At 43.5% G+C, this 12554-nt stretch overlaps 1 protein-coding gene across 3 annotated transcripts in view; it reads left to right on the plus strand.

The window, feature by feature from the left end:
- The first annotated feature begins 917 nt into the window (after positions 1-917).
- CIMIP7 (ciliary microtubule inner protein 7) overlaps positions 918-12554 on the plus strand; it is a 45084-nt gene continuing 33447 nt past the window's right edge. For 2 of the 3 annotated variants that reach the window (XM_075320722.1, XM_075320723.1), the window contains exons 1-2: positions 918-1041; positions 8980-9093. In XM_075320722.1, coding sequence (XP_075176837.1) covers positions 1015-1041; positions 8980-9093 — 141 coding nt within the window. In that variant the 5' untranslated portion in view covers positions 918-1014. Of the gene's footprint in view, positions 1042-8621; positions 8730-8979; positions 9094-12554 lie in introns of those variants that run through there. The other variant, XM_075320724.1, reaches the window with a different exon arrangement.

The following is a 12554-nucleotide window of genomic DNA, read 5'->3' on the forward strand; positions in this document are numbered from 1 at the left end:
AGAGGCTACAAGCAAGGGTATACATACCAAAGAGACTACGAGCAAGGGTATGTATACCAAAGAGCCTACACTTGAGGTCATATGGACCAAAGAGGTTACAAGCAAGGGCATATGTACCACAGAGGCTAAAAGTGAGGGAAAACATATCATAGAGACTACAAAGAAAAGCATATGTACTACAGAGGCTACAAACAAGGACATACGTACCAAAAAAGCTACAAGCGAGGGCATACATACCAAAGAGATTACACGCAAGAGCCTAGATAACAAAGAAGCTACAAGCGAATTCATACCTACCACAGAGGCTAAAAGTGAAGGAAAACCTAAAAACATATCATAGAGACTACAAAGAAAAGCATATGTACTACAGAGGCTACAAACAAGGACATACGTACCAAAAAAGCTACAAGCGAGGGCATACATACCAAAGAGATTACACGCAAGACCCTAGATAACAAAGAAACTACAAACGAATTCATACCTACCACGGAGGCTAAAAGTGAAGGAAAACATACAAAAGAGACTACAAAGAAAGGCACATGTATCACAGAGGCTACAAGCAAGGGGATACCTGCCAAAAAAGGCGACAAATGAGGACATATATACCAAGGAGGCCACCTTCCTCTGCTGGACACTGTGGGTCCAGCAAGGTTTTGAGCCATTTTCTCTAATCCCACTGGAATAATAAAGCACAGATAAACTGAACCACATTAATTTACATAGTTCATTTCAGACTGCAGTCCCATGCAAATTACAAAAAACAGCTACAAATAAGTCATCAAATACATTTGTTTCTCTCTGGATTTTTACTTTCGTCTCTTTACAGCAGACACAATGTAGCAAACAAGAATTCCATAGTCGATCACTTCCCACTGTTCAGGTTGCTTAGCAACCATGTCAACAGCGCCGTGGCAACATATTAACACTACTGAGGAAAGAAAATAGACAGGAGCCATCCCTGTGTCAAGAACTGCTGAAAATATAAGGATTTTATGTGGGCTGCGGAGATAGGTGATGCCTGAGGCAATTACTGGATCTTGGGTAAAGATACACTTTGCTGTTTTTTTTTTCCCTTTACTCTTTTTTTTTCTCGCTCCTTCTTTATGAGTACACAGATCACAATGTTACTGTATGATCTGACAACTACAAACCCTAAAGCTTGGGACCCCCCAAAGGCTGGAGGTCAGGGCATGATGGGAGTTGTAGTTCAGATATCTGCCCTCCTATAACTATTACACCGGCTATGACCAAGTGATATTTCTACTATTGTATCTGGTGATACTTGTTTTGCTTTTTTTTCTAAGTGTTTGTAAGATGGATGAAAGGTATATAGGTCCTAGGAGTGGAGCCGAGTCTGAAAGTGCATGGACGCTCAAAAGAATCGAGCATGCATATACATGTGAGAGGATGCACTTAGTTTTGATTTTAGGACGGGCTATCACCTTCGATGAGATCTGATGATGATCTAATGACAATAGGATAGGCCCAGACTAATTTGTCAGGTTAAATAGGGTATAATGCAATAATGTGCCCTAAGGGTCCAGCAAAAAAAAACAAAAAAAACATTTTGTAGCCAATCACTTGTCATAAGAATCCATCTAATATATAAAGCTGAGTGTACGGATGTATGTATGTGTGTGTGTGTGTGTGTGTGTGTGTGGATGTCCGTCGCATGTACAATAACGAAATTTTGCACAGGCACCCCATTTGACTCAGGGAACGTCATAGGCTATGTTTTAAGGGGAAATTTTAACCCCGCACTTTTCAATTATTCACCAAAAAACCTGCCTCCATTAAAGTCAATGGAGCTGGGAGCCACAGTGCAGCCAGAACTTCAGAAGAATGCGCAGCCACGCCCTTATATGGAATGTTCAAACTACAGACGGAAAGAGGCAGACGGGGAAAGAGGCAGACGGGGAAAGAGGCAGACGGGGAAAGAGGCAGACGGGGAAAGAGGCAGACGGGGAAAGAGGCAGACGGGGAAAGAGGCAGACTGGGAAAGAGGCAGACTGGGAAAGAGGCAGACGGGGAAAGAGGCAGACGGGGACAGACAAGGAAAGATAGACAGAGACAGGCAGAGACAGACAAAGAGACAGACACAGACAAAGAGATAGACAAAGAGAAAGAGACAGACACACACACACAAAGAGACAGGGAAAGAGACAGACGGTGAAAGCGATAGACAGACAGATAAGACAGATAGGGAAAGAGACAGACAGACAAAGAGGGAGACAGACAAAGAGGGAGACAGACAGAGACTGGGAGAGAGACAGTTACTATCTCGGGCAACGCCAGACAGACAGAGAGGGAGACAGACAGAGAGACACTTACCGTAGTTACTAACAAGGGCAACGCCGGGTCCTACAGCTAGTTATTTATGGAATTGTTACAAAAGGTGTTCTCCTCGGAGTGTAGGAGCACAGAATCATCTCCTACAAGGAACCGAACACTGATTTTTGGGGGACATCAGGAAATATAGGGATCCAAAAGAGTGTCCTTTAATATATCCAGTCTTATTGTTTTCCATGAGAGATCTCCCATCCAAGCACCATGCCACTAATTGCTACTGCATGCCTATGGCTGGTTTTAGCTCTACTATTTGGGATTTCTTTCCCTTTTCCACTCATTTATGTGCATGATTTCCTTTCTAAATCAATAATTCCTTACGGTTCGGAGGATAAGCAGCAAATCCGCAGGAGATTTATCATACAAAGCGCAGAAATGTAAAACAGTTCCGTGGCTTTGTATGTTAATATGGAAATCCTATGCCATATGTAATGAGGCAGTGATGTAACAAGCATCATGTAGATGAAGTATTTGCATTGAATTTTCCATAGCATGAATGTAATCAATGTCAATGTGTCCCGTGCCAGCGGAGAAACACGAGCCCTGTGCACACCCAGATTAATATCCTGTAATCAGAATTATATTAATACCCTCAGATTTAATCCCCTATTCATATCTGAATTAAAAAAAAATCCATCAATTTCTAAAATCAGATTTTTATGTGAAATAAGTAAATAACCCATTATTTTTTCTTTTGGGGGGAGGGGGGTTTAAAAAAAATGTAAAGTAACAGAAACATTAGTTGATCCCATTACTTAGGGTTCCCAATGTAGAGTGGTGTATGTAGTGGTAGACCATGCAGCCGCTATGGGGCCTCTGAGCCAATACCTGAGCCCGCGGGCCCCTGAGTCAAGGGGCCTGATGCCACTTGGTTCCAAGCCCCTCCCCCACTTGTCATCATGCGGATACAGTAAACTACATTGAATGTGGTACTGCGCCGAGTGGGCATTCAAAAAGGGGTCATGTCATGCACAAAGAGAGGAATGCAGCCAATGAAAGCTTCCCCATCAGACTGATGAAGGCTCTCGCTGGTTGGTGTCTCTGTCCTCCTGCACGGCACCCCCCAATGGTGATGGCTCATCTGTAATGTCAGTCTATGTTCCCACGATCAGTATCCGCACCACGTTCACACCTTGGTTTACTTGTGTTTTTGACTGTGTGTTTTTATTGCACTTTTTTTGTGCATTTGGTGTCATCCTTTAAATTACACTGTTTTATTTTTGAAACTTCCAGGTATTCACATCATTAGGGGCAGATTACATGCGTTACGGGCGGCAGGGTGGCCCAGTGGTTAGTACTTTATGATGGCTCAGTGGTTAGCACTACAGTCTTGCAGCGCTGGGGTTCTGGGTTCAAATCCCACCAAGGATAACATCTGCAAGGAGCTTGTATGTTCTCCCCGTGTTTGTGTGCGTTTCCTCCAGGTTCTGTAGTTTCTTGCAACACTCCAGAGACAGTGATAGGGACTTTAGATTGTGAGCCCCAATGGGGACAGAGTTACCAATGTATGTAAAGCGCTGCAGAATTAATGGTGCTATATAAGTGAATAAATATTCTTACTCTGCATGTTATACTGAAGACCCTGTATTTCTACTATATTGTCTGTATACAGCATTATTGTGCCTATGTGGATTTTGGGATCCATGTATGTTGTTATCTATGTTGATTTTAACATTTTAGAAGGGATTGTAATTTAATAAAATTGTACATATTGTTCATACAGGTTGGTAACAAAATCATTATTCAGGGTTCCTTTGCTCATTATGCAAATTTTTTTTTTAGTTGTTTCCACTGTATTTTGGTGCATTGCACGGAACCTTGTTTTGGCTATTGTCTTCATATATTACCCCTGTTACGGTTGCTGTGGCACTGGAGTCTATGTCCAGATTTCTTGCTACTGCACATGTGCAAGCGCTGGAGATAAAGTCCTATCTTGGAGCCATTGCACATGTGCGGGTGACATCATCGCTGACACGAGGTCACATGTCTCTGACATCTTCTATGCCGATTGGTCGCTGGTCATGTGCTTGTGACGCTTTGCTCGGTTATAGGCCAGCGTGACGTCATTCCTGTCGTTCTGGCAGCGGATTGGCTCTGGTGTCCTCCATCTTGGATGAGGCACAGAGTCTATATAAGACCCTGACGCACGCCGCTCAGTCCTCTTGGTTCATGTATGAGAGTAGACGCTCTGTGCACGTTCCTCTAGGCATCTCTCTGTCTATGCTAGGTGAGCGCTACCGGCAGGGTAGCGTTCTTATACCTTACAGCTTCGGCTGCAGTCCGTATCCTTACCTCTTAGGGGAGCGGACATAGGCAGGTGCCTGAGGCACATGGTCCAGCTGGGCCTTGTGATTCTACTCGTAGGTGGACGTTGCCGCTAGGGTAACGTTCCTTATACTGCGTCTGGCAGTTGTTCGTATCCTCGCACACTAGGGGAGCGAACAGAGGTAGGAGCTTTGTGCGGCTTACGCTGCTGTCCATCTCTTTTGCACCACTAGAAGAGCGGACCTAGGCAGGTGCCATATCTAGTGGTTCGTGTCCTCGCACACTAGTGGAGCGAACGCAGGTAGGAGCTTTGTGCAGCTTACGCTGCTGTTCGTTTCCTGGCACCACTAGAAGAGCGGACCTAGGTAGGTGCCATTTCACACTCACTGCCTTTGTCTCTGTGATTATTAACAGAGACCATTCCACACACCCTCCAAGTAAGGGAGGAATTGCTTTATTTTCTAATTATATTCCTCTGTGAGTTTAAAAGAGGTATTGCACTCTGCCATAGTCTGCAGCAGAGTCTTTGCACGGTGGACCCTGACTGTCTGTTACTCCTTTAGGTTTTATTATCAGACAGCCCCCCCCGTAACAACCCCGTCCTCTTTTTTTCACTATTTTTTTTTCAATTCTTACACACTTTCAACCAAGCCTTTCGTCCACAAGGGATATGGTCATGAGATAAGACAGTCCAGTCCCAAGGTGGGTCTTCCCGATATTGCTCATCATCAAAGGGTCAGCAGCACTTTATCTCCTCTCCTCTGTAGCTTCTCTTCATCTTCTCAGTACCGCTCCATCGTTTCTGACCTCTAGTTGGTAAATAGCATGCCTAAGGCTATGTCCGCACTTTGCGTCGTCGTACTTGCAGTTCTAAACGCATCCTCTGGCAGAAATTGCTTTTGCCAAAGTTGCTTTTGATTTTCAAAACGCTATAAAAACGCGTGCATATTTACCGCGTTTTAAGCGATTTTTACCTGCTTTTTCATTGCATAAAGTCAGATGCGTTTTGATCACAAAGCCACAACTAAATTAAGTTCCAACATACAAACACTATGAAAAAAGGAAAAAAAAAAGAAAACAAATATAATTATTTAAATCATAATGAAAATAGTTATATTTAATATAATTATAGCGGTTTTATACTATTTATGGCTAAAATAACAATAAATTAATATTTTTCATTAAATTAATTGTCGGACTATGTGTGTGTGTAAAGGGACATATCATTCCATTATTTTGATGTCATAAACGCATGTTTTCTGCAGCTAAAAAGCATGTAAAACACTGGAATTTTGATATTTCTTGCTTTTTGCTACTTCCCATTAACTTCAATGTTAGAAAAACGCAGCCCAAATGGCAAAAACAATTGACATGCTGCTTCTTTAAATGCTGAGTTTTTGCCCAAAAATATGCAAATGAAACGCTGCGTTTTGAACAGCAAATTGCGCACAAAAAATCCACATTTCCCATTGACTGCTTGAAAATCAAAACGCATGCATTTTGGCATGAAAACGCTGCGGAAACACGGGTAAAAACGCAAAGTGCGGACATAGCCTTAAAGTATCTTCTGGGGTCACGGGAGCAGTATTGGAGTGGCTCCGTGCAGGGGCTGCTTCACTCCTTACAATAGTGCTGCTACCTACAGGGAATCTGTCAGCAGGTTTGTGCTATGTAATCTAAGGACAGCATGAGAAAGGAGTTAAAACACTGAATTCAGTGATGTGTCACTTATTAGGCTGTATGCTGCGGTTTCCATGCAATGATGGTTTTATCACTAGGTGATAATCACTGCCTGGACTACAGTGCACAGGAACCCTGGTCCGACCACACCACTTACTGGGATAAGCAGCTCACATTGTGTAGACAATGTACACAAACACTATGGGGAGATAAGGTATGCACACAAGTGACTATGTAAGGGGAATACATGAAATAGCAGAAACTGCTGTGTGAATACTGACTTGAAAAATCCAATAGCTATATGCAAGAGTGAAAATGTGAAAAATGGAATCTGCATTACTGCCATGAACATATGAATCAAAAGAAATTTAGCTACTGAATTGATCAATGCAATAGAGCCCCAACACTACGCCAAAGTATTTCTCTACGTTGGGGTCCCTAGCTTGTGTGTGTCCTCTCATGCAGTTAAAAAAACTTACCGTGTATGGGAAGCTGAGACCCAGGCTATATATGCGTATAATGTGGATTGGCAATAGGTGTGTATGGGGAGGGTTCACAAACGAAAAACTACTAACAATAACGAATAACGTTTGGAACACCATTCTAAGTCCGAACTGGGTGCAAAAACCTAAAAAACATCACTATGTTTTTTAACTGTATGAGAGGACACACACAAGCTAGGGACCCCAACGTAGAGAAATACTTTGGCGTAGTGTTGGGGCTCTATTGCATTGATCAATTCAGTAGCTAAATTTCTCTTGATTCATATGTTCATGGCAGTAATGCAGATTCCATTTTTCACATATTCACTCTTACATAAAGCTATTGGATTTTTCAAGTCAGTATTCACACAGCAGTTTCTGCTATTTCATGTATTCCCCTTACATAGTCACTGGTGTGCATACCTTATCTCCCCATAGTGATGTTTTTTTAGGTTTTTGCACCCAAATGTACACAAACAGACTGATGTGGGCGGAGATAGCTTTCTGAGCTCTGCTACATGCTACATCTAAGATATCTGATTGTGTCACAACTGATGCATCCAGTAAAGTAAGTGACACATCATTGGAATCAGGGTCTCTTTTCCTACAATATGTTGCTCTAATTAGGTAGCAAAATCCCGGTGATAGAGTCACTTTAAGGGCTCTTTTCCACTTGTGAGAGACTTGCGCGTATCTCGCATTGCATTACCCGGGATGACCATCCTCTTTCCCAACAGGAGCAGGTCAGCTGCATGTATTTCTATACAGCCTGAGATTCTCCCGTCGGGAAAGAGGCAGGCCGTCCCGGGTAATGCAACGCGAGATACGCACGAGTCTCTCGCAAGTGGAAAAGAGCCCTAATTCTATCACAAGTGTGTTGCTACCCAGCCTTCCATCCAGGGCCAGCGTCAGCACCCGGCACACCTGGGCAAATGCCGGGGCCCTGGACAGCTAGGGGGGCCCACTCGCTGTCTTCAGTCTTGTCCCATCTTCCTGCTTTCCGATGGGTAGTGCGCTCTTGATTGATTGAGTTTGGGACAGGGGGTCTGGTCTGAGGCTGAAAGGAGAGAAGCGGAGGCAGCTTTGGTTTTGTAACATCACAGGTGTGAGAAGATGCTGAATGTGGTTGGATCCAAGAATCTGATCAGCTTGTAAGCGCACTCTCCTTGCGGTCCGCATCCAGCTTCTTAGATCGCCAAGTAGCGCTTAGCCACGCGAGATCGATCAACAACAGAACAGACAATGCAGATAGACAACAGAGGTGGCTGGTAACCTAGGAAACGAGCAATAAACAATAGAAATGAAAATTCTATTGAGAACGGAGAGGACTTTTAATAACAAGTAAATTGCAAAGTTGCTTCATTTTTCTATCATGTTGAGAAAAACCCATTAATTTTAATAGGATCTTAGCTCTTCATACCGGGGCACGCAGAGGACCTATAGGTCCGTATTACACAGCCCCAGGATATCTCATTGTACGATGTCTCCGTAAAATTATCTCCCCACACTCCGCAACAATATATTTTCCTGTTGACACATTAATTAAAAATATTGGCTATTCTTATGCAAAATGTCCTTTTTTTTTTTTCTTCTATGGATGATATAATGTATAGAGCCTTAAGCATCGGGGTAATGTAATTGTCATTTTTGCATGTATCATGCTCCAGTTAACCTTGAGCCATCAGAATTACTCCATGAATTATAAATCCTAATCTCCTCTGGGAATTAGAACAATGGATTGCGCCATCCGGAGTTTCTAATAATAATTTTGTAAAACATTCATGAACGCCGGTCGCCCAAAGGCTTCAAGCTGTTTGCTTCAGTGGCAGACACGAGCCGCCCGTTCACTTCGCGGTTACGAAAATATGTCATTGTCTCCGTGCCAAAGGGAAGAATACGGGATATAGATGGCTGCAATTAATCTCCGCGCCAATGTGATTCCTGACTAAAGGGAACGTAAGTCTTAATTCATTCTGATTTAGCCGGAACAGATTACATAACTGATCCACATTTTATATCAATTATCAAAGAGGCAAAGTACTCGGAAAATAAATAGTTTGCATTTTTTTCTAACAATTTCTACATCTTATCTACAGGAGACACATTGCAAAATTAAAATAAAAAATATATGTTTTAAAAATGTTTTACAAAACTAATAATAACGGTGGCCAAATTCTTAGCTAAATCTTTCTTTCTCTATTTTCAGTTCCCTTCCGGCTTTCATGGACATTCCCGAAGCCACATCCGAAATGATATATATCAGGAATATCGAATGGAGGCAAAACCGCCGCCTCCGAAAGCTTTCACCCAACGAATAAGAGTAAGATTGCAAAAAAAATCAGGAATTTTTAGCTTTTTTTTAGTGTAAGGGGCACTTTGCACGCTGCAACATCGCTAGCCGATTGTAGCGATGCCGAGCGCGATAGTCCCGCCTCCGTCGCAGGTGCGATATCTTGTGATAGCTGCCGTAGCGAACATTATCGCTACGGCAGCTTCACACGCACTTACCTGCCCTGCGACGTCGCTCTGGCCGGCGGCCCGCTTCCATCCTAAGGGGGCGGGTCGTGCGGCGTCATAGCGACGTCACACGGCAGGTGGCCAATAGAAGCGGAGGGGCGGAGATGAGCGGAATGTAAACATCCCGCCCACCTCCTTCCTTCCTCATTGCAGGCGGGACACAGGTAAGGAGATGTTCGTCGCTCCTGCGCCTTCATACACAGCGATGTGTGCTGCTGCAGGAACGAGGAACAACATCGTACCGGTCGCTGCGGCGAAATTATGGAAATCACCGACACTACACAGATCACCGATTTTCAACGCTTTTGCGATCGTTTATCGGTGCTTCTAGGCTTTACACGTTGCGACGTCGTTACCGGTGCCGGATGTGCGTCACTTTCGATTTGACCCCGACAAGATCGCAGTAGCGATGTTGCAACGTGCAAAGTACCCCTTAGGCTGAGGCCACACGGAAATTTGTGTGAATCCTTGCATGACACTCGGCACATGCTCGCAGCACAGCGGAAGCCGAGTGTCATGCGACTGTGGTCCGATCCTGCAATCAGACCACAGTTGTGGAGGGGAGGGAAGGATTTATCTCCCTATCTCCTTCGCTGTTGGCTGATGCGAGAATCGCACTGCTCTCGCATTATACCAGTGTAATGCGATAGCAATGCGATGTTTCTATTGCCCCATAGACTTGAATGGGCACGAGTGAAACAGGATCGCATTCCACCTGCAGCATGCTGCGATTGTTTTCTCGGTCCGATTAGGGCTGAGGAAATAATCGCTCATGGGTGCTGCCCCATAGAGTAACATTGGTCTGAGTGGAATGCGTTTTTTTTTTGTTTTTTTTGTTTTTTTATCGCATTCCACCTGCACCGTTTTTCTCGCCGTGTGTGCTGACCCTTATTTTGCAACATTTTCCACACAAGGAAATATTCAATTAGTGCAGCTATGTGAAACCCAACTTTTAGGTATAACCCCCATTCTTGTCATACACATTACTGAGATAGGATCCACATCTAGGAAACATGAATGACTGACATGATGGACGGGACTAACTAGCAAACCCCGACCCACACTATTAGATACAGTAGTTCCTTGCACCTCTTGTCAAACAACAGTGCATTTCACAAACTTTACTTGCTTATATTTCAGAAAGTAAAGGGCCGAATTGCATATTTTGCATCAGGGTCGAGACTTACCGTATTTTGGATGACTTCTTATAGTGCACAGTGTGAAATCAAAGCGAAAATCTCCCAGTGCTCAAGGCATTAAGGCCAGTGGCTCCCCCATGTATGACTGCAGGGGTCATTCACCCTTAAAGAGGACCAACCACCAGCATTTTCCTATATAAACTAAAGCCAGTGCTATACTGGCACTATCATGCTGATTCTATACATACTTTTAGTTGTTAGATCGGATGTATAGTTTCTGAAATACAGGCAAGTAAAGTTTGTGAAATACACTGTTATTTGATTGATAGGTGCAACGGAATATCTAATAGGTGGGTTGGGTTTTGCTAGTTATTCCCGCCTCTGTCTGCCTGTCCTGCCTCCATCCTTCCTCCCCCTGTAATAACAGAGACAGGAGGGAGGAAGGACAGACAGCAAACAGGGGTGGGAATAACTATCAAACCCTTACCCACCTATTAGATATTCCGTTGCACCTCTCATCAAATAACAGTGCATTACACAAACTTTACTTTCCTATATTTCAGAAAGTACACATCCGATCTCACAACTAAAGGTATGTAGAGAATCAGCATTATAGTGCCAGTATAGCACTGGCTTTAGTTTATATAGGAAAATCCTGATGGTTGGTCCTCTTTAACACTAGAACTACTGGACTCGTGACACCTATATAGAAATACATGGTGCAAAGTAGTCAAAATGACTACCTCAGTAGTTCTAGTGTTAAAGGGAATGCATCAACAGGTTTTTTTTTACTAAACAGGACCAGATACAGGCACATATATATCTGTCTGACTTTCCAAGTGTGTTGTATCAGAGCAGCGGTGGGGCTAGCGTCCCTTACCTGCCCACTCACTAGCCAGGGACTATAGTAAGGGCATCTCAGGGCTTCAGGTTCCTGCTTGACGACAGGAAAGGAACCTGTATAGGCACTGGCTAGGAGTGCAGGGTACAGCGGCAGGTAAGTGGAGGAGGTGTCCATCTTCCCTCTCACTAGACTCTCCTCAAGTCCCCGCCATGACAGAAGACTGCAGAGAAGTGACAGAATAAGTCAGTCAATTAAGAGGTTCAAAGTTAGAATATCAAGATGTCATTTTTTTTTTTTTTTAAATACTTAGTCATATAAAGAATTTTAAAAAATCTCCTAATTAGTCCTAAAAATGTCACATTCCCTTTAAGGTAATAAACGTAATCATTTCCAGCTGTCAGGATATAGCGGAACGCTGCAGCCTTCGGGGAGATGTGTATATCCCGCGTGTAGGAGATGAAAGTGTAAAAGCGGAAAAGCTTGGTGTCCCCACGGATCGCCGCTATGAATTATAGATGTTCAGGAGTGGGTTATGACACGACCACCTGTGTTCTGTGCAAATATAGATAGTACAGGATCTGTCAGCGGCGCGGAGGCCGTGTCACTTCTGCTCGGCGGCGATGGCTGATTAAATCCACACGGTACAAAGAGATCGTTCTCTTTTTATAATCCCGCTCCATGTGGCGGTTTGCATACTCATCACCGTCTCGCGGTTGACGTGTTTGTTTACCGTCTCTCCGGGAGATGTTTACCTTGCGCACTAACCCTGAGATTAGCGTATAGAAGAGACAGATCTCCTTACTAGGGAAGAAACCTTCCGATGTGTTTATATCTCGGCTTCCAGGACAAACTCATAGGAGAGATTTTATCCCTCCATTATAACATCCACATTTCTAGCCTTGTAGGATAATACTTTGTACTGGCTGAGAATGTTTGTGAGATCTGCTGTCAAGATTGCTCCTCCGAGATACAAAATGAAAAGAATTCAACAGCACAGTGCCCCAATGGCAGCGTACTGGGGTGCCAACCGTCCAGAAATTCCACCACAGTCAGGAAAAATCCTTTTTTTGCATTGTTATAAAAAAAATATATTTTTTGACTGTAGTTATCAACATTTTACGTATTTACAATTAAAACAGCTGATCTCTTCATATCAAAATTATGGCTCTATACATGTATCACTTTTACATGTGCAGTCATGTGGTGTCCGGCAATAGAAGGTCACAGTGTTTTGCTGCACAAACTGCTCCCTGACCCGCAGAGAGTCATGGCGGCATCTGA

The sequence above is a fragment of the Anomaloglossus baeobatrachus genome, chromosome 8 (genome assembly GCF_048569485.1).
Source record: "Anomaloglossus baeobatrachus isolate aAnoBae1 chromosome 8, aAnoBae1.hap1, whole genome shotgun sequence".
NCBI classification, from domain to species: Eukaryota; Metazoa; Chordata; class Amphibia; order Anura; family Aromobatidae; genus Anomaloglossus; species Anomaloglossus baeobatrachus.